Genomic DNA, 22,066 nt, shown 5'->3' with positions numbered 1-22,066 from the left:
ACTTTAGAAAAATTATACTTTTTAAAGTAGTTGAACTTGCCATTCATTAGTTTTTTTTCCAGCAGGACTCGCAAACCGGTCAACAAGATCTATCCAGACAATATCCATGTTGTTCATCTCTTAAATTTCTTCCCCTCTACTCTGTAACATTCGTCCAAAACATTCAAACTTTGAATTTGAACTGCTTTTTTTTTAGAAGAAACCAGAACACTCGACGCTAAATGATACTTTGTGGAGGACAACAACAAAAAAAATCTAGATACGTCTTAAAGACAAAACTAGCCCCAGGGCTGACACTCTTGGGCTTGGGATTTTCCAGAAGATTTTGGTATTTTTGTCCTTAGCTTGGAAAAGGTATAAATATACATTATTCCCAAAAATTATATTAAGAATACATACTACTTTATATCTAGTGATTTTTTTTTTTACTTTGGGATATTTTGCAATTGGAGTTTGATATCGTGTGGAATTCTCAGTTCTAGCCCTGGCTTGATCAATTAATTCTACTGTGGTACTTAATTTCCTCATAGGTGTTTCAACACTGAACTTGTTATGTTTATAGTAAAGCCTACAAAACAACAGTCGCCCGAAAAGAGGAAATAACTCTCAAGAAAGTGTGGCTCACAGGGATTTACACAGAGAGGGAAGGCGCATTTGGGGCAAAACTCAGAGAGGAAAAAAAAAATCAAGATTTATAAGACTTCCTTGCATTTATCTTTTTTAAATTTACAACCCCCCTCCCCCTTGAAAGGATAATCTATACCCTACATGTATACTTAGTATCTCTTATCATGACTACCACTAAGAACTCACTGCAGCACCAGGCCACATGAGGCCAACAGAGCCACGCACGCTCTTCCTGCATCCCAACTGAAGACCAAAAACTTCAATTTCCCAACTCCTTTGACAAAAATAAACCCTATCGTAAACTTATTACAATAGTGAAAAATATACAGCTTTTTTAGAGCAAAAAAAGGAAAAAACGACAAAAGCATACGGTTACACTGGCAAAACTGAAATGTTTGTATTACCAAGACAGCCAAAAACGGCTGGAAGCATTGCCAACGTTCCTCTTATGGAATTATGGGTTGTTTCAGCTAGGTAAATTGCTATGGCAACTGACAGAGCACCAATTGAAAACCCTTGAAACATTCTTCCCAAATAGATCATTTCTATACGTGGAGCCAAAGCTATCAACAATCCAGCTAGAAATAAAAAGCACAAACGCATTACTATCTAATATTCTAGCATGCCTTCAAAAGCTTGACTTTTGGCCAGAGTCTCGATTTTTGGCCAGCTACTGATTAATTTTTTGTATGTTCATGTATCATAACGTATTACACTACTACTAATAGTAATAAAAAGAGAACTTTAAACCAAACTCTAACCAAAAATATTTATTAAGAATAAAATCGAATAAAGGATAATGATAAAGATCCTCCAGAGCTATTGATAGCACCTAGGGCGTTTTATCGATGATTCAGCTGCTGGGTCTTTTCTATAGGGACAAGTAGCAAACCAGTCGCTCTGACTTGCGGGAGCGGGAATCAAACCTGAGGCTCTTTATTGCCAAGCAGAGCATCAGTCAACTGCACTACCCCAGGGTATAAAATAAGAGAGCTTCTTCGTACATAAAAAAGTGCAGAAATATACTAAAGCAATTCAAAGGATTGTATTTGTTGTTATTACTTATAGCAGGATCAAAAGAATTTCACAGACTATTTTCACTCAGAATTCTTGTAGATTAAAACTGGTAAACTACTATTATCTTTTTTGCCGTGTTGATTTTCCAGTCAAAAAGTAAGGTTGTTAGAAACCTCCTTGCATTTTTTAATAAGAAGTAAATCCTCTTGCATGTAAGAAATTAAAAATTTTCAGATAAAAGAAAAATATAAACTTTAAGACTTAAACAAACAGATTCCTTCACCTTATGTCTCAGGAGGGCTGCCCCTCCATCCACAACCTCCTGCTACCTATACTGAAGTAGTTTTTTTTAAAGCTTGAAGAATGAAAGAGTTCGTTTAGGTGTACTTGATTTTCAGAGAAAACTTGTAAGTCGATTGGGCGGTCTTTGTGCAATCCGTAACCCATCGAAGCACTTAGTTGGTTTTCAGCTTCTGATGATATTCTTCGATCAAGAAGAGCTGTTATCACATACATTAGTTTTCTAGGCCTAATATCTCCGACTCATTGTATGTTCCTTTCTGAATATATTGTATTACGAAAGGTAGGAATCCAATACTAAAACTGCACATCAAAGGAAATTAAACAACCCAAGAAAGCATATTCAAACAAAGAAAAACCATAAAAGCTATGCGTTACATAAAACTCAGTTCAATGCTTAGTCCATAACTTAGCTATAGCTACCTCGAGGGGTGTCTCAGCTCGAGGTCACTATACAAGGCTGCTCGCAGTCACGTTTATGCTTCGACAAAGTATAGCAAGGTCTACCCGAAGCCACATAAGTGGATTTTTTCGTCTCTGAATAGACATAAATAACAAAGCTTCTGCGGAGCAATAGCACATAACACTTAAACAGCTCCGCCATATATCCCCGGTCTGTCATTGTAGGGGTACTGTTGAGTTTGAAATAGGCAGCTAAAACTAAGTAAATATTCTCTACAAATCAGTATCTAGAAAGTTTATTAATCTGAAAGCAAGCCCTACTCCAGAAAGCAGCATTTTATTCTAATTATAAAAGATGACTTGTAGGGGAGACCCATTCAGTTATTTTGCTCTCTTTCTAAATTTCAAATAAGAGAATTAACAGGAAAGGATATGAGTTGCGACGGAAAAGCATGAAAAAGCAAAACATGAAACCTGTTTATTTAAGATGAAACTTAATAAAACAGTTTCGAAATGAAAGTAAAGAGAAACTTTAAAACTTAAACAAACAGAAACTGCATCAAATATAAGGGGAAATGCCATTTATCTCAACCCATTACTTTTGAGAGTTAAGTTAACATTTCATATCAAAATGGTACGAGAATGAAAGGACTCATCTGGGGGTATTTGGTTTATTCAGCAAAATTTTCAGCTCAAGCGACTTGCGATTCACCAATCCTTTTTATTCATTACATTTACATTCTAGTATACTTTCAGAAAAGCACAATTATACTCTAGAGCAAAGAGTGATAAGTTTATGGGGCGCCTATATTCATGCTATTTTCTCAGGTTTTACCATTCAACGTTGTTCTTTATTTTCATATTTTTTTAATTAATACCCACTACTACGACCTACGACTACTACGACCGCTCCAGCCATGAATCTTTTTTTCACCTTTACTTCTACCTCGAACACCATCCCAACTACTATTCCTGCGAAAAACAGTTCTGTCAATATTACAATCATGTTTACTTCTTCATCGATTACTCCTACCATCACCATTGCTCTTGCAACAGCTACTTCTAGCATTGATACTACTACCAATCAAACTGCCAATACTATTCCTACTGCTACTTTTACTAGTTGAGAATGAAAGGACAGGGTATTCAAGAAGATGACAGCAAAGAGGAGGCAGTAACCCTACTCTTGTTTAGCCACGTCTAGCTTTTTTGATGAATGAAAAAAAAGGAAAAGAGAAACGGAGACGCAACAGTGCTAACCATACTAAAAGGTATTTCAGTTTTCACCAGGAGAGCTGTTAACCTCCAGATAAGGCTTTTACACAGTAAGAAATGGGTATGCCATCTCAGAGTTTTCATTCTCTGGCATTTGGGCCAAAATTGAGAAAAACCACAGAGAGCGCCATAATCTAATTTATTACCTAGAAAGACAATATACATTTTTATATCTGTTCAAATAATCTTTCTCCGGACATTCTGGCTTAGCAAGGTCTCCCTTGGGAAAAAAAAAGTTTTGAGCATATGGAGAGCAAGTTTTTGGTGCTTTGAAGAAATGTAATTCAATAAAGCCTGAAAAAAATGTGATTTAAGGCAAATCTTTTTCAGTGATTATGTCATAGGAGACTTAAAAGGTATGATAATCCTGCAGAAAAAAAGAAAAAAGACTTACCAGTGGCAAAAGGCACTGCACTGAATTCTATTGTGGCTTTCCGACCAATTTTCTCAATCATAGAGCCACCCACAAATCCGCCAGGCAATGCCAGCAATGGCAGTAGAGATCCAATCCAGGAGGCCTAAGTGAAATAAGAAATATCAACAAGAATCTTATTTAACAGAGATGGCAGATTGTGTTAATTTATGATGCATTTTGAGACTGTGGTCCTCTTAAATTCTAACTTTTCCATTTTCCTGTGCACCTTCATTCAAAATATATTGATGAATCGATAATCCATCGTAAATAACGTCAATCTCGATCAGATTTACAAGAAAATTTAGAGAAATTTTCAAATCAGCAAATCACGATTAAAAGTCTCTTAATCATTCTCTTAATTTCCTGTCGTATTCGCTCAATCTCTCATCAATTTTAGAGAGTCTATTTTTCAGACGAACAAAATCATTTAACAGTTTGCAGTTAAATCCCGTTTAAAAAGCTGAATTTTTTAAATAAGACTTAAATTATTTGAAATAGATCAATAACAACTTTAATTTTTCAATGTAATACTAGGTTGAAGTATTGTAGATGCTCCATTATCATGGTTGTAGCATTCGCTGCAACCTAGTAAAGAATTAGTTCAGTCCATAGCAACCGAAAATTAAAAAAAACGCTTTGAAAAAATAAACTGTCAAGTGGGAAAAAAATTGTCATTTGTAGTTGATTCAGGAATGGTAACTATGATTTCGGTTAATCCTAATGGTAAAAGTTTGTAATTAACAAAACACTTTATTTAAAATAAAATCCTTTTTTTTACAAAAAAAACTGCATACATTACGCTGCTATATTCGGTATGATATCATATTTGAGTGACCCTGCTACCTCATTCCCTTGGGTTCGTTCTTTACTATCTATCCGGCTGATCAGCTGGTGATCATGGTTGCAATCCCATGGCAATCACCAAGGAACAAGGTGTTGTCATAGAAATTTTGGAAGGGGCTCATTTGATTGGAAATTAAAAGTCCATTACCCATTTTAAGAGTCAGAAGTGATAGGAGGGCAACCAGCCCCCATCCCACGCACGTATTCCTCCCAAATTCATCAGATCGAAATTTCAAGAAATCCAGTTTATTCAGCATAGTTGAAAGGTCTAGTAATTGTGCCTCTTGGGATGTCAACTGACTAAAATGCCATATTTGCACGCTACTACTACTACTACTACTACTACTACTACTACTACTACTATCAAACTACAACTACTACTTCTGTTGTAACTGCTACTAAGACCAAGGATATTAAGGGAGAAATTTCTGGGAAAGTTTAGGGGAAGTTGAACTAAATCAAAACACAATAGGTGCTAAAGGTTTTCAAAAGGGTGTACCAGCAATATCGTAGTAACAACTTGTAGCAACTTTCAAGGCATGAAACTTTCAGGGCATGATGAGGAGGGTGTTCAACTCACCAAAAGGCAATATGTGCATACAACTAATGCTACTCCTACAACTACTAGGCCATGGGTAAGGACTTAAATATTATAGGGACATAGTATGTACACGAAGGTTGCCGAAGGGTGCATCAGCAATATTTCAGGAATGGCTTAGAGTATTAAGTTGAAACTTCCAGAACATTCAAATTTCAAGGCCGTAAGGCCTTGAGGCCTAAGGTAAAGCGTTCTGTTGTGCAATGCCGACATACATGGTTACCCCACTGATGCATTTTTAAAGTATTTAAGGGATTCTGCAATAGCAAATAAAACAAATCCCGTCTAAAAATCCTGTTGATAGAGAATGGTGGAGTTTACATATTGAAATGAAATGAATTATTATCAAATCAATTATACTTTCAAATGAATCATTAAATTACATGATTTCCATTAGCCCAACTCTCTTCAGACTAATTGTGACATATCTCTTTGAACTTTGTAAAAAAAAAAAAAAAAAAAAAAAAAAAAAAAAAAAAAAAAAAAAAAAAACGTAAGCATAGACAACTCACTTCTTCTGATGTAACAGGGAAGTAAGTTGAATTTTCAGACATTGATACCAAAGCAGGAGATGTATATGCCAGACCGTATGACATCATAAAAGTGCCAATGGATACAACCAGTGCAGTTAGAACCTAAAAACAGGGAGAATAAGCAAAGCAATACTGTTGTTAACAGGTTTGGAGGTTGAGCTTTCACTGCTGTTGGTGAATCCAAAAAAAATTATGGGCTTTTGGATATCTAAACTTTGGCTTATCTCCAGAAGAATTGCACAGGAAACCTAATGGTCTAAATTTTCTAAATTCTAATCAAACCCTTGAATGTTCTATCTCTTTACAAACAAAGCCATGGGCACCAACAGCCAAAATTCTAAGTTCAGAAAATCCGGAGACTTGTAGAAGGATATGGAGGGTCTGAATTCCTCTCATAAATTGCCTTTTAGCTCATCTAAATTTAGGGAAATATACAACTCCCCCAGTACTCCATCCTGCTCTCAGTAAATAGGTATGAGACAAATTATAGACGTAATCCCTAAGCAGACTATCATTCTAAAAGCCAAAGGAACACCTCTGTATACAAGTGGGGATGTTTATGACCTGTAATAAAATTAATATTAGCTTTGATACAAAAGCGGGGACCAAAAATGTCCAGTAGGAGACGCATCTCCCCGGAAATGAGATACTAAATGAGGGAAAACTGCAAAACTGAAAATGGCTTAAAGGAGCCCCTAGGCAATGTACCATTCTTGGCTTGAAACATCCTGCTGTGTAAGAGGAATTCGACTTTTATTCAGTTTTTCTTAGTACCTTTTATAGTAATGAAATAGTATTTTTACAAGGCAGTTTTTTGTGACTAAACAACTCATTTTTTTTAAAAGAATGTTTCACCAAAAATAAATCAAAATTGCTTTATTTGTTTTAATAGCATGTGATCAAAGAATTGGGGCATCAAGTGGCACCCATACTATCCTTTTTCAAACAAACAGTTGCTTAAGGAGTAATAAATGTCCTGGACATATGCCTTTTAGCAAGAGTTAACTTTTATATCACTCAGAAACACGCCATGAAGATTACGTTGGATATACAAAGACTGATACGATCATTGGGTCTTTAAAGACCTATTGGTCTTTAAAGACCAATATTGTCAATGTAACTAGAACAACAAAACAAAAAAGCATACAATTCGTAAAAAAATAACCATTTCAAAAATAAATGATCCCATTCAGATGAAACTTTTTTTTCTTCGCTTTTTTGGAGGGTTCTTTTTGCTCACCGGATAAACTAGCAACAACATTTAATTTTTTTTAATATTCAGTAATCTTCTTCTTCTGATGCTAGGAGGTCCTTGAAAGTTCACAAAGATGAAGGAACAACAATGAAGTCTCTGGACTGGTCTGTTCAACAGCTACTGTGGTTGTGATGAACTATCTAAGATTTATCAGGTCATCCTCTTCATTACGGCGTCATTAATTCTTTAAAGATGATTCAGTTAGATCGAAATTATTAAGAACCGAAAAGTGTCTTGAATTTTCGTATCCTGGCTATGGTATTTAAAAGTTATGGAATCTCCTGAAGCAGGTAGACATCCAAATAAAAGATACCGAGTATTTCTTTGGATTGATAGCGATTTCAGCATATGTATATGATGTAGCCCCAAACTGAAAAGGATATAATTTAGAAGAAAAATAATTGGCTTTCAACTGATTACAGATTATGGGCCAATCCCTTGACCAAAATAGACAAGATAACATGGGGAATGACAGACCATGGCTTTATACTTTAATTAAAGCATCCCATTCTACTTTTAAGGACAGTCTTTCTGTGGAAACCTGTTGCATTATTTTCTATTAAGTACGTTGTTTAATTTAACTTGATTCCCTTGTGACAGGGATATGCTGGACCTTGAGCTCATTGCCATTGCTCCTCAGATTGAAAACTGGTTTGCAAATTGCCGTCCGATTTGTATCAGAGGCGGAAAAGTAGATTGGGCTCAGCAGAGACACATCTGACTGGGTTTCAGTCAAAACAAATATATGTTTATTTGCACAGAGACATGGTAATATTGTGGTTTAAAGACCGAATGTAAGAGGGAGCATTTGTACCATGTATTTTACTTGATCCATCAACCAGCTTCAAGATTGTCACGGAAATTATTAGACTTGTTCTCAATTAAATTTTCTTGCACCTCCTTATTTGACGAATACAATTTTTGGCTTGAAGCGGAGGTTACAATATAGGTATGCTCAGAGGAAGCTAGTCCAAACAGAAGCTACGTTAATAGGGACAAAATTATGGCTAAAAATATGTACAAAAACAATATGCCGTCAATCATGACCTTAAAACTTTAAAAAATATCGCTTACTATGTTTTGAGGCTCTTTCATAGAAGGATCAAAGACCAGAAAAAGCTCTTAGTTTGACACAAGGAATATGTTTATGCAGTCTCGTGACAGATAGCGTAATTTTGCAATGTTTCAAGAGATTTGAAGAGAAAAGAAGTAGAATTCACAATAAAAAAAAATTAATGTATTTTCACATTCCATTTTGGGTCTTATACAAACTTCCTGAAAATCCAGAACTTCAGAGAATTTTTAGGGGGATCTCTATTTTGAAGCCAATTTTAATAGGGTATTTCTTCTAAATCCATTCATTCTTAAAGAGCAAATATGTTTCTGGCACTTCCCTCTTAAGTGTAAAACAAGTTCAAGAAACTTGACATCATCCACAGATGGAGTAGGAGTATCCTTTACACAAAGTTGTGGAACAAGTGCATAATCATATTTTTTAAAGACAATCGCACTAGTTGTGGTTATTGCTGCAGGGAGTCTAAAAGAGACAGAGAAAGTAGATCACAGAATAATCTATATAGTTTTTTTTTTTTCATCAACTTTCCAAAGTATTGGGTAAGAGATGTATAGACCAAAAGGTATGTTGATAAAACTCAATTTAGAAATATACGGGTTGGACAGAAGAGGACTCAGGAATGTATCTTGAGCTGAACCTCTTGTTATGGGGTGACTAGTATTATTCTAATTATTATTTTGAGCCTAGAATGACCTACCGGTTAAAAAATGATACTCAAAACTTAATAAAACAACTGGGAACATCTAGAATTAGAATACTTATAAGATTCTTAAATGGAGAACATTCCATAAGATAAGATAATATTTACTTTCAAAAGGCTATCACAAGCTCTAATAGAGCCAAATTCGCTTCATATGTCGAAAAAAACAGAAAAAAACAACAACAAATAATACAGCAAGAAAAGAAACACCAATCAAGCATAAAAACGGTCAATAAAAATTTAACGAAAAAAAAATTCCATAAGGATCCAACCAATTGAACGGCACTACTACTGGAGTTTCTTTAGTGTATATTAACTTTGCAACATCAAAATATAACCTGGCTAGGTTATCCAGAGGATTGTGGCCTCTTCTAAAGCCTGTTTGAACTTTTCGTACCAGGTCCTTAGTCTCAACAAACCAGAAATATGCTTTTCATTTAATAGTTCAAATTTCAAGGGCCAACAGGAGAATTGAAATGGCCTATATGAAAGAGGATTCGACCTAGGCTTACTTGTTTTTTAAGCAAAACAGTAATCTCTCCTTGTGAACAATACTAAAAATAGCCTTCATCTACTTTATAAGAAACTACTTTATAAGAAAACATTCATGAGCTGGTTTTATATATATATATATATATATATATATATATATATATATATATATATATATATATATATATATATATATATATATATATATATATATATATATATATATATATATATATATATATATATATATATATTTAAACTGCTTCTTTTTGAAAGGACGGGATGATTTAGCAATCCATCTAACACGGAATTCATCAAATCCAGATGCTGACTTTATATTATTGATGGCTTCTTAAAGTTCTGGCATAAAGAAAATTTTGGCAATAAATGTTTGGTCGTGGCTTTAAATGTGATGCATATAAAAATAAATTAAACTTCGATAGGAATATCATCTAATATAGGATAAAAAAAAGTTCAATTCGGTTGCGTTTAAGTACTAAAATCAAATTTTCTTTGTTACGATTTGAAGCACAAAGTGTCCCAAAGAAAAAGACACCCGACGAAGAAAAGGGAAAATAAGGGGAAAGTACAGAAAGAGAAAGGTTAGAAATGAGAAAGAATATGCTCAGAAACTAAAGAACAGTAAAATAACCTGTGATAATGTAATATCTGAGATCTTCTTCTCTTTCACGACTACGCTGCTCGACTCTATGACAGGATCTTGGCTTTCAACGCATCCCAAATTTTCACTATCAACCAAGTTGGAGGTGTCTTCACTTTCGCTGGAAAATTGCCATGACATAATCTTTCCAGTCCACGACATTGCTAGTATTTATGAAATGGATGTAATCACAAAGTGCAGACTTTGCTTCGTGTTGAAGTAGTATACCAACAGTAAAGGCTTCTAGAGGCCTTTGAGCTCACCCTATGCCTAGAAAAAAAAAGCTTTGTATTATGCCCACTATTTTTACAATTATTGTGTTTATTTCAACATAGGATGCAAGAAAAATATCAGTAATTCGAAACCTTTAATTATTTTGCAAGAAACATTAGTTTTTTTTTCTGGCCATTCCATTTGCTCCATTTTTTGGTACATTTGTTCCATTTCTCCATTGGCATATCTTGTTCCATGCATTTTTTCTTTTCCATATGGTCATTTGTCCCATCTTTGGCAACGTAATGGAAAAGTGCTTGAATTTCGACTTATACACTAAGCATTTTTGTGATTTTATAAAAAAAAAAACAAGTTTGTTTTTCAACTGAAAGTAACCGCATGGACCGAGGGATTGAGTAGTGGGCAGCCCACCTCCTATATGAAGTAATTTCTGTTTGTTTTAACTTTTAATGTTACTCCTTACTTTCAGTTGCAAAAACTTGCTTTTTTCTCTTTAATCACAAAAAGGCACAGCGGATAAAGCGAAAATGAAGCATCTTTCTGTAAGGTTGCCTAAAATGGAATAAATAACCGGAAATATGTAACCAATTATCTTTTAGAAAAGAGAGCTGACACAAATTTGAAGGATAACTTTCAGAGAACAGTTTTACATTTGCTGCTGGATACTTTCTATGGTTCTAAACTTTTATTCAAAACTCTATATACAAAAAACAGAACTCTACCTACTTATTACTGATATCCAACATATGACCCCAGTCTATTTTCCTCCATGTGGCTGGCTGATAATTACTTTTAATCCATCCTGCATTATATTCAGTTTCGGACCACAGCTTAATTGTTTTTTTCCATTCTGAATCCGGTCATTGCTATTACATATATAATATAGTTTTCATCCCATTCGAACATTAACCTGATTCCTGTTGCCAGTTCTACTACGATGTTTGCTGTTCTCATTTTCACTTTATCCTCTAGTTTTTTAATGCTAAATAGTGTCAAATCCCATCTTTGTTTGTAATATTTAATCGTAGAAATGATATCCTACAAAATGTGTTTTCGAACTGGGAGATTAATCAAATTCCTTCTGATCAGGTTTTCTATACATGATCATGCTATGAATACTTCTCTTTTTGAAGTGCTAAAAAGGTGGCTTTGAGCATTCTAGGTCACTTATAACGCCTTTCTATATTATGAATTGAAGAGCGTGAACTACAAATATCATCATCATATGGACACCTTTCTTTCCTCTGTCTCTTCTTTAAATATTTCTCTTTGTTTTTCTTCATTTTGAACACTTTATCTCTTGATTGACGATGCTTTCGTAAATTTTCTGGCAATGACGTGGGTACTTTTTCTGCTTTGAGCCTGCTGTAATGATAATCGATCTCTTCTATTGTATAAGCTATAAAGTTTAATCTCATTTTGTATAAATCAGGAATGTTTACATTTCGCGTATTTTCTATTCAATGTACGAGGTGCGGTAGAAAAGTAATGCGACTGACTATTTTCTTTAAGTCTTTATTAAATTCAAACATCAATGTTATCCTCTTCAAAGTAGTTCCCTTGGACAGCTATAACACTGATGGAGACTTTGTTCCCGCTCTTCGTATCAGCGCTGGAAGTCTTCAACTGTTTTGGTCTTCAGCATGTGTGTTACAATCTTTTGAATGGTTTCTGAAGTCCCAAAATGATGGTCTTTGAGGACAACTTTCAGTTGAGGAAAAAGGAAGAAGTCACAGTGACTGAAGTCAGGGGAATAAATTCGATGGGGAACTACAAGAATGCCTTTTGAGGTAAAAAATTACGTTATGGAGAGAGCAGTGTGACATCGGGCGTTATGGTGATAGAGCAATCATTTCTCTGCAATGTCTAGTCTCACGCGAATGATTCTTTTTCTGATCCTTTAAAGAGCCGCTTTACAAAACAATTGTTTGACAGTTTGTCCTAAAGGAATGAATCCTTTGTGGACAATTCTCATTCTATCAAGAGAAAAAAAGAAGGAAAAATCAGCATTGATTTGATCTTCGATTTGCTCATTTGAGCTTTCTTTGGTCGAGGAGAGTCTGTAGAGTGCCACTCCGTACTTTGTCTCAGGGTCAAATTAAAAAATTCATGATTTGTCACTGTAACTTACTTGCTTAAGACAAAACACAGGCTATTCAACCCAACTCGGCATCAAGAAAGCTACTGGCCAAAATACTTCCATTGGGTCCTGTCTTCTGTGAGTGGTGGAATAAACTCAAGCCTCGCCTTGTCGCAATTGTGACCATACTTTCGGAATCCCCCAAGCGGTTCGACATCTTTTCTAACGACGTAGTGCCAAGATTTCATCTGACCACCTGTTTTTTTTTTCATGAGGAAGTGAGGCTGTCAGTAGTACCTGGCGTGTCAGGGTCTCTTCTGGGTGCCTCCTTACATGACCTAGCCATTGCAGACGTTTTTTCCTGATCATGTTGAAAACGTCACGCTTTTGTCCGTATACTTTCATCAGCCATTGGTTGCTGATTCTTTGCGCCAGCAGTATGTTGCTAGTGCCCCGTAGACATTTGTAGTCAAAAGTTTCAAGCTGACATTCTTCCTCTGCCTTGAGGGGCCAGGTCTCACATTCATATAACAAAATTAAACGCACACATGTTGCGCAGATCCTAAGCTTCGTCACGAGGTTGATTTCCCTTCTAGTCTAAAGTGGTTTGCAGAGCTGGCCAAAGACGGACCAAGCTTTGCTAATCCTGCCTGGAATCTAAATAGTAGCACCACCTTTGGCATCAATGAATGACCCTAGGAATTTGAACTCTTCCGTCCTCTCAACAGGTTCTCCACCGAGGTATATAAAGTGTTCTCTTTGGTTGAAATATACTTTGTTTTGGGGACACTGATCGCGAGTCCTGTCTCACTAGTTGTATTAGCTCTTTTTTTTTATCATATTTTATGCTTTCTGGACGGAGTCTCCAAGTAGAGTACCATCGTCTACATATTCATTGTCAGCAATTGTTTCTTGTGCTGAAAAGGGAGTTCCATTAGCTCACAATATATTCGCACGTTACTCAGGGTATTCTCATAGTATGCTCTTAGCAAGTCGACTATTTTTGTTGGAACACCGTCTTCGAGCATTAGCAAGGGTCGTAATACCGAGTCAAATACAGCGATGAAGTCAAGAAAGACTGCAAAGGTATCAAATCCGTAAATGAAACGTTGGTGAAGAAGAAGTCTTGGGATAAAGACATGGTCTACACACCCCATTCCAGGGCAAAAACATATCTGGTTCTTCCTTGTCCGTTGCTCTCGCTCTTTTTTAAAGCAATTCACTAAAACTATTGCAAAAATCTTCCCAGCTATGTCTATTAGTGAGACTCCCTGGTAGTTTTTACAGTTTCCTTCATCTCCTTCGTTGAATATGGGGATTATAGTTGCGTTACGCCAGTACTGGGGAACATATTCAGCGTCCCAGACTTTACTAAGTTGGTTCGCTAGGGCTTCAACGAGCACCGGACTTGATTTTTAAAGTTCTGCCGGTAGGGATTCCTCACATGGGGCTTTATATATTTTCGAAGACTTCATGGCGTTTCTGAATACCTCCTTTGAAAGTGGAGATACATCGCAAGAATACTGTTCCACAAGTGATGGTGCTGCTGTTTCCATGTTTTGGCTCGAGTGGATGGAGAAAGTTTGTGGCATAGCCTGGCCTCTCCTATTTAAAAGATCCTTGAAATGTTCTTTCCATCGGTTCATTCTTTCTAGTCACCCTGTGATAATAGTCCTATCTGATCTTTTCACGTTTTCTGTAGCGGTATTCCTTTTCTTTTTCAATTTCAGCTCTTTGAGGATCCCATATTGTTTACGGGTCTGATTTCTTGCTGAAGCCTCTTCTAGGTCTGTGGCCAGCTTTGAGCAGTAGAGATTTTCATCTCTCCTTGCCAGCTTATTAACTTTCTTGCGGAGCTCTCTGAATACCGTCTTATTCGATGCATGATTCTTTTCATGCAGGATAGTTTTTTTTGGTGGTGCACCACTTTTAGTGCCTTTTGTTCTCTTTCCAAGGAATTTGGTAGCTTCATCCTGCGTAATATACTTAATCTTAGACCAAGTTTTCTCTATGACTTCCTCTTCTGGACTCTCATTTTCTTGTTGTGTTTGTTCCAGGGCTAGAAAGTTCCTCAACTCCATGTCAAACTCAGCCCTGACTTTTGGGATTTCGATTTTCTCAGTGTCATATCTAGGGGGTAGTCTAGCTTTCATATGGTTTGATAGCTTCAGTTTTATTGTAGCGGCAGGAAGGAAACGGTCTGAGCCGTTTTTCTACCCGGTGTCAGCTCCTCTATACACTCGACACTTGACAACCGATGATCTCCATCTCTGGCAGGTCAATATGTCATATATGTACGGTCCAATAATAGCATGTTCAGAGGGGTCCACTCGGGGGCCAATCCTGGCGTTAAAGTCTCCTCCAAGTAGTAGCTGATCTCGTTTTGGGCACCTGTCAACTGTATTCTGCAGCTGATCATAAAGAATATCTTTCTGCAGGTCAGTTGAGTCGCGAATGGGTGCGTAAGCAACTATGATTGGTATATTGAAGGGATGCCCAAGCATCCTGATCCGCGCAATGCGGTTTGATATCGGCTCCCATTCGAGCAAAGCTGACGTAGCTTTTTCCTAAAGGAGGAATCCAAACCCATGTAGGCCGGTTCCGTCACTGGATCCAGGGTTGTAGAGATGACATTTCTTGCATGTGGTCGGGTTGTGAATGATCATTTTGCTCTGGTCAATAGTCCTCGTTTCCGTTAACCATAAAACATCCAAGCTATAACGTTGAAATTCTGCGGCTGTTAGAGCTTGCGTTGTCACACTTGACGGAACACACGTTCCAGGTCACTATCTTCAGGCTTTCTTTGAGCCATTTCACTGACGCAGGACCGACTTGCTGATTTTTCACCAAGGTCGCCGGCTTCCTTGGCGCTTCGCCTACCGGGAACGCCGTAACACAGTTTGATCTCTTTTGGTCAAAATTTTGCATGATGTTTCTAAGGGATTTGGTTAACTGATGGTTCCCCAGACCTTCGGTCACTCTAGCGCTTTAGTACCGTTTGAACTGGAGGTAGGCAGTTCGCGAGGAGGTCCAGCCTCCCACCACTTTGAGGTGCACTTAGGAGCATCCCTGTTGGAAGATAGAGACGGGGGAAGGACGCCTGTGTCCAGCCACGTGGTCCACACTCTCAACCTTAGCCAGGAATACGACCTTCCACAAGATCCAACCTGTCTCCGAAGGGTTACAGGTTATTTATCACCTGTGCTTACATGGCTATAGAAATCTTGCTCATTAGCGATTTTGTCCAGGAGATCAAGACACTTTTTTTGCATGTCCTTCTGCTCAATTCAGAGGCTTTTCGGCATCATTTCGGCGCAGACCCGTCGTATGCGCAAACGTTCACTCAATATTTGATGGACTGTAAATTAGTTCAAATTCAATTGTTCACTCATCATTCGTAGTGTTAAACGACGGTCTGATCTCACAAGACTTTTTACAAGTTCATTGTGTTCATCGGTTTTCAAAGCCAAAGGCCTCCCTGAACCTTGTTCATCTTCAGCACTTTCTCTGCCTTCCAAAAAAGCTTTGTACCAGCGCAAAACTTGATTTATGAATAAAGAGTCCTCTCCATGGGCCTGTTTTAACTTTTCAAACTTTACAACCAGCGATTTTCCAAGATTAACACAAAATTCAATAGCACAACATTGCTCCAAATTCCGATTTTCCATGTTGCGTGACACACAACGAAAACACAAATTCACTAATTGCAGTTTCAAAAATCATGAAGTTAATGGAAGGAGTACAAACTTGAACTGAGCTATGAGAGGGTTCCGATGCACGTGCTCTCTCAAGGACTACAGCGCAGGGTTACAAGATCGTTTGCAGTATCGCCAGTCTCGTTACTTTTCTACCGCAGCTTGTAAGCAGTTCAAAGAACTTTTAAAAATTCCTAATATTCTTTACATAGATTAAAGTCACAGTTAAAGAATATTGTTAATTTGGTACTTTGATCACTGTTAACCGTCATTTTATTGTCGTTAACACTTAGTTTCGTTCTATAATTGCAGGATTTTTATTCCATATGTTTTCTTATATAAATATTTAACATATAAATATGTTTAACATATAATTTTTTTTTACTTTTATAACTTTAATAAATCAAATAATATTAACATTTGATTACTAAATATCAGTATATGTATATTAAACTGACAATGCACATTCATTTGTATTTTTTTCAGTAAGGTGCAAATCATGTTCTGGCCTTGGGATGGCATAGGGGTTTTCAGCCCTAGTCATGTTAATGTCTGCTCGTTTTGAGTTTGAATAGGTTATTTGTTGTAATTTCTGTTCGTTTTGGGTTTCATTTATTTATCGATGCTGATTTGTGGTAGTTTCACGCTTGGCAGATTATTTGATTCTATTTTTGCTCATTTTTGGTTTAATGGAGTTCTTTACTTTTTCTTTGAAAATCTTATTTTATGGAAAAAGATTTTTTTAATTAATTTCTGTTCGTCTTACATTGACATAGTCTTTTCAGGGAAATAGAAAATAACTCTTTAAATCTTTTTGTTTGTTTAAGACTTTATAGTTTGGCCTGCTATTTGTATGCTGGAGAAAAATTTTCGGCAACTTTTAACAACATACACCCTTTTAGAAATCTGGACACAAATTGCAGTGTTTCATTTAGTTTCATACCTCCTCTATTTGACCTGAAAGAGAAAACTTGATACCATTCGGAAAAAAAATTGTTTACTTTCTTTGATAGCTTGGACACACTTACGCTATTTTGATTTGGTTAAATATTAAGAGCAGAAGTAGCCTCGACAGTTTTAACATAATACCCTCAGTCGTTCTCGGGATACTGCTGAGATGCCTTATTGCGAATTAGCATTAACACAGTGCATTTTGATTTAATCTTAAGGCAACATTTAGTTTTAAACATAATTAAGTAAAAAAAACAAGTTTTTTTAACTGAAAGTAAAGAACGACGTTAAAACTTAAAACAAACAGAAATTATTCCGTATATTAAAGGGGCTGTCCCCTCCTCAACGCCTCGCTCTTTACGCTAAAGTTTTTTATTGTTTAAAAAAATAGAGTTGTGAGAAAGTCATACTTTAGCGTAAAGAGCGAGGCATTGAGGAGGGGACAGTCCCTTTCATATACGGAATAATTTCTGTTCGTTTTAAATTTTAACGTCGTTCCTTACTTTCAGTTAAAAAAAACTTGTTTTTTTTTATTTAGTTTTCGAATTAATGCATGTTTTGATTTTGGCTCACCGTACATGAATAATTAAAACAAAACTTGCATATTAATTTTACTTTAATTTGGTTAAATGGCTTTCTCGAAACTTGTTTAATTTTATTTGCGAACGTTTTAATTAGTAATAAATATACGTAACTTACGAATTAACTTACGTAATGAACTTCTATATTCATAGATTTTTAATATGTATATTAGGGGGTTCGCCCCCTAGTCAATACCTTGCTCTTTAGGCTAAAGTTCGAATTTTGTTCAAATTCTTTAAAAATGACCCCTTAATCTCAAAGGCCGTTAATTAGAATAAATAGCTCTTATGAAAGTACTAAAAAGTCTTTGGCTTAAAGAGCGAGGAATTGACTAGGAGGTGAACCTAATCATATACGTAATGTTTTCTGTTCGTTTTAAGTTTTGATGTTGCTCCTTAATTTCAGCTGAAAAACTTGTTTTTTTTATTTAATTTCTGATCTTTTTCTTTAATAATGCTGGGAAATCCGGCGCCCGCTTCATAGCAATGTCCCTTCCCCCATGAAAACGTCCGTATACTTCCCAATAACCAATACTATATGTTAACATTGGGTAAAGTTCATAACTTTCAGCCCTTCCCCTGGGGACTTAGGGGGATTAAGTCATCCTAAAAGACATAGTTATTACATTTTCGATCATTCTGAACAAAATGGCTATCTCAAAGTTTTTATCGGATGACTTTGGGGAAAAATGAGCGTGGGAGGGTGCCTAATTGCCCTCCATTTTTGGTCACTTAAAAAGGGCACTAGAACTTTTAATTTCCATTCCAATGAGCCCTCCTACGATATTCTAGGACCTTTGGGTCGATATGATCACTCCTGGAAAAAAAAGAAGAAAACAAATAAACACGCATCCGTGATCTTTCTTCTGGCAAAAAAATGCAAAATTCCACATTTTTGCAGATAGGTGCTTGAAACCTCTAAAAGAGGGTTCTCTGATACGCTGAATATAATGGTGTGATTTTCATTAAGGTTCTATAACTTTTAGGGGGTTTTCCCCCTTTTTTCTAAAATCAGCCAAATTTTCTCAGGCCCGTAACTTTTGATGGATAAGACTAAACTTGATGAAACTTATATATTTGAAATCAGCATTAAAATCTGATTCTTTTGATGTATCTATTGATATCAAAATTCCGTTTTTTAGAGTTTCGGTTACCATTGAGCCAGGTCGCTCCTTACTTATTACGAAGTTTTACTTATTATGAAACAGTTCGTTACCACGAACTGTTTCATAGGCAAATGGGAGGGTGGGCGTGGGAGGGGGACTAGTTGCTCTACAATCACTTTCAAACTATTAGCCCTTTTTTTAGCCCTTTCTATTTTCAATCAAGTGAGCCCTTTTCGAAGTTCCTAAGAAAACTCTTTTGGTACTAAGTGCCCTGTTCTAAACAAAAAAAAAAAAAAAAAAAAAAAAAAAAAAATAATACATTGTAGCCACATCGATTTTTACTATAAAAATGTCAAGCCTTCCAATAACTTTCGACTATTAAAAAGGGCACTAGGCCTTCAGTTTCCAATCGAATGACTCCTTTTTAAGTTTCTACAACAACCCTTTCTATAAACACCTTAGAAGCCCCAAGGGCATGAATTACAAGCCTTGCCTGGAGCTCTGGGAGGGGATTGTCATCCTCAAAGACCTAATTTCCAGAACTTTCAACTACGTTAAACAAAATGGCTATCTCAAAATTTTGATTGGATATCTTTGGGGAAATAGTGGGCGTGAGAGGGAAGCTAGTTGCTCTCCAATCACTTTCAGCTATTAAAAAAGCCACTAGCCCTTTTAATTTCCAATCGAATGAGCCCTTTTGAAGTTTCTACGACAACGCTTTCAATAAAAACCTTATATACCCCCAGGGCATAAGTTCCAATCCTTGCTCAGAGGGCTGGGGGGGGGGGGTTATCATCCACAATGACCTAATTTCAAGACGTTTGAACAATATTGAACAAGATGGATATCGCGAAAATTTTGTAGGATCCACTACGGGACGTGGTAGGCGTAAGAGGAGGACTAGCTACCCTCAAATCGCATTCTACTATTAAAAAGGGTATTAGCCCTCTCAATTTCTAATACAAAGAACCCCTTTTGAAGTTTCTACGACAATACTTTCTATAAGAACCTTATATGTCCCCAGGGCATTACTTACAACCCTTGCTCCGAGGGCTCTGAGGGGGGTTATCATCCTCACAGACCTAATTTCTCAAACTTTTACCTTTTCGAGTTTCTACAACAACCCTTTCTATAAACACCTTATAAACCCCAAGGGCATAAATTACAACCCTTGCCCTGAGGGCTGTGGGGGGAGTGTCGCCCTCAAAATCATAATTTCCAAACTTTTTAACTACGTCGAACAAAATGGCAATCTCAAAATTTTGATTGGATGTGTTTGGCGAAATGCTGGGTGTGAGAGGGGTGTTAGTTATGTTCCAATCACCTTCGACAATTTAAAAGGGCACAAGCCCTTCTAATTTTCAATCGAATGAGCCCTTTTTGACGTTTCTACAACATCACTATCTATAAAAACTTTACATGTCCCCAGGGCATAACTTACAACTACTTGCCCTGAGGGCTCTGGGGGGGGAGGGTATTCATCCTCAAAGACCTAATTTCTAAAACATTTAAATACGTTGAACAAAAGAACTATCTCAAAATTTTGATTCGATGTGTTTGGGGAACAGGTGGGCTTGAGAGGAGGGTTAGTTGACCTCAAATCAATTTTGAATATTGAAAAGAGCGCTAGCCCTGTGAATTTCCAATCCAATGTGACCTTATCAGGTTTCTGCGGCAAAGCACCTGATAAGAATCATCTATGACCCTTGAGTAAACCTTACAACCCTTACCCTGAGGGCTTCAGGAGAGTGTTATCCTCAAAGATATAATTTCCGGACCTATCAACTACATTGAACTAAAATGGCTATCTCAGAATTTTGATTGGATGTGTTTGGATAAATTTTGGGCGTGGAAGGGGCATTAGTTGCCTTCCAATCACTTTCGACTATTAAAAAGGGCACTACCCATTTCAATTTCCAATCAAATGAGCCCTTTTTGAAGTTTTTACGACAACGATTTCTATAAAAAAAACCTTATATACCCCCATGGCATAACTTACAACCTTTGCCCTGGGGGCTTTGGGGGGGATTTTTATCATTAAAAACTTAATTTCCAGAACTTTCAACTACGTTTAGCAAAATGGCTATCTCAAAATTTCGATTGGATGTGTTTGGGGAAAAGGTATGCGTGAGAGGTGGGTTAGTTGCCCTCCAATCACTTCCAACTATTAAAAAGGGCAATAGCCCTTTAAATTTCCAATGGAATGAGCCCTTTTTGAAGTTTCTATGACAACACTTTCTATAGAAACCTTATATGCCCCAGGGCATAACCTAGAACTTTTGACCTGAGCGCTGTCATCCTCAAAGACATAATTTCCGGACCTTTCAACTACGTTGAACAAAATAGCTATCTCAAAATTTTGTTTGGATGTGTTTGGGGAAATGGTGGGCGTGAGAGGGGGGTTACTTGCCATCCAATCACTTTCGACTATTAAAAAGGGCACTAGCGGTTTCAATTTCCAATCGAATGATTCCTTTTTGAAGTTTCTACGACAACGCTTTCTATAAAAAAAAACCTTATATATACCCCCAGGGCATAACATACAAGCCTTGCCCTGAGGGCTCTGGGAGGATTGTAATCCTCAAAAACAATTTCCAGACTTTTTAACTGTGTCGAACAAAATGGTTATCTCAAAATTTTGACCAGATATGTTTGGGGAAATGGTGGGTGTGAGAGGGGTGTTAGTTATCCTCCCATCACTTTCGACTATTAAAAAGGGCACAAGCCCTTCTAATTTCCAATCAAATGAGCCCTTTTTAAAGTTTCTAAAACATCACTATCTATGAAAACCTTATATGCCCCCAGGGCATAACTTACAACCCATGCTCCGAGGGCTCTGAGGGGGGTTATCATCCTCATATACCTAATTTCTAAAACTTAAACAAGTTGAACAAAATGGCTATCTAAAAAATTCGATTCGATGTGTTTGGGGAAAAGGTGGGCGTGAGAGGGGGGTTATTTGACCTTAAATCCCTTTCGACTATTAAAAGCCTTTTCAATTTCCAATCGAATGAGCCCTTTTTGAGTTTCTACAACAACCATTTCTATAAACACCTTATATGCCCCCAGCGTATAACTTACACGCAGGGAACTTTAGGCTGTGGCGGGATTGTATTCCTCAAAAACGCCATTTCAGGACTTCATAACTGTGCTGAACAAATGGTTTATACCACAGCTTATATTGGATGTGTTTGGGGAGAGAATGAGTACGACAGAGATGCTAGTT

General features: G+C 36.8%; 1 protein-coding gene and 1 pseudogene across 5 annotated transcripts in view; both read right to left on the bottom strand.

Moving 5' to 3' along the window:
- Positions 1–22,066, bottom strand: part of LOC148940668 (facilitated trehalose transporter Tret1-like) — a 50,657-nt gene that overhangs the window by 17,348 nt on the left and 11,243 nt on the right. For all 5 annotated transcript variants that reach the window (XM_089104866.1, XM_089104868.1, XM_089104865.1 and 2 more), the window contains 4 exons: positions 10,185–10,463; positions 5,990–6,112; positions 4,016–4,139; positions 1,032–1,205 (listed from right to left, as the gene is read on the bottom strand). In XM_089104866.1, coding sequence (XP_088960992.1) covers positions 1,032–1,205; positions 4,016–4,139; positions 5,990–6,112; positions 10,185–10,355 — 592 coding nt within the window. In that variant the 5' untranslated portion in view covers positions 10,356–10,463. The remainder of the gene's footprint in view (positions 1–1,031; positions 1,206–4,015; positions 4,140–5,989; positions 6,113–10,184; positions 10,464–22,066) is intronic.
- On the bottom strand, positions 15,873–16,175 carry LOC148940669 (protein GVQW3 pseudogene; annotated as a pseudogene).

Source organism: Artemia sp. Qi Xiang Cuo, chromosome 19 (assembly GCF_049724085.1).
Source record: "Artemia sp. Qi Xiang Cuo chromosome 19, ASM4972408v1, whole genome shotgun sequence".
Taxonomy (NCBI): Eukaryota; Metazoa; Arthropoda; class Branchiopoda; order Anostraca; family Artemiidae; genus Artemia; species Artemia sp. Qi Xiang Cuo.
Note: the sequence above shows the minus strand (reverse complement) of the source record. Positions and strands in the feature narration are given on the sequence as shown.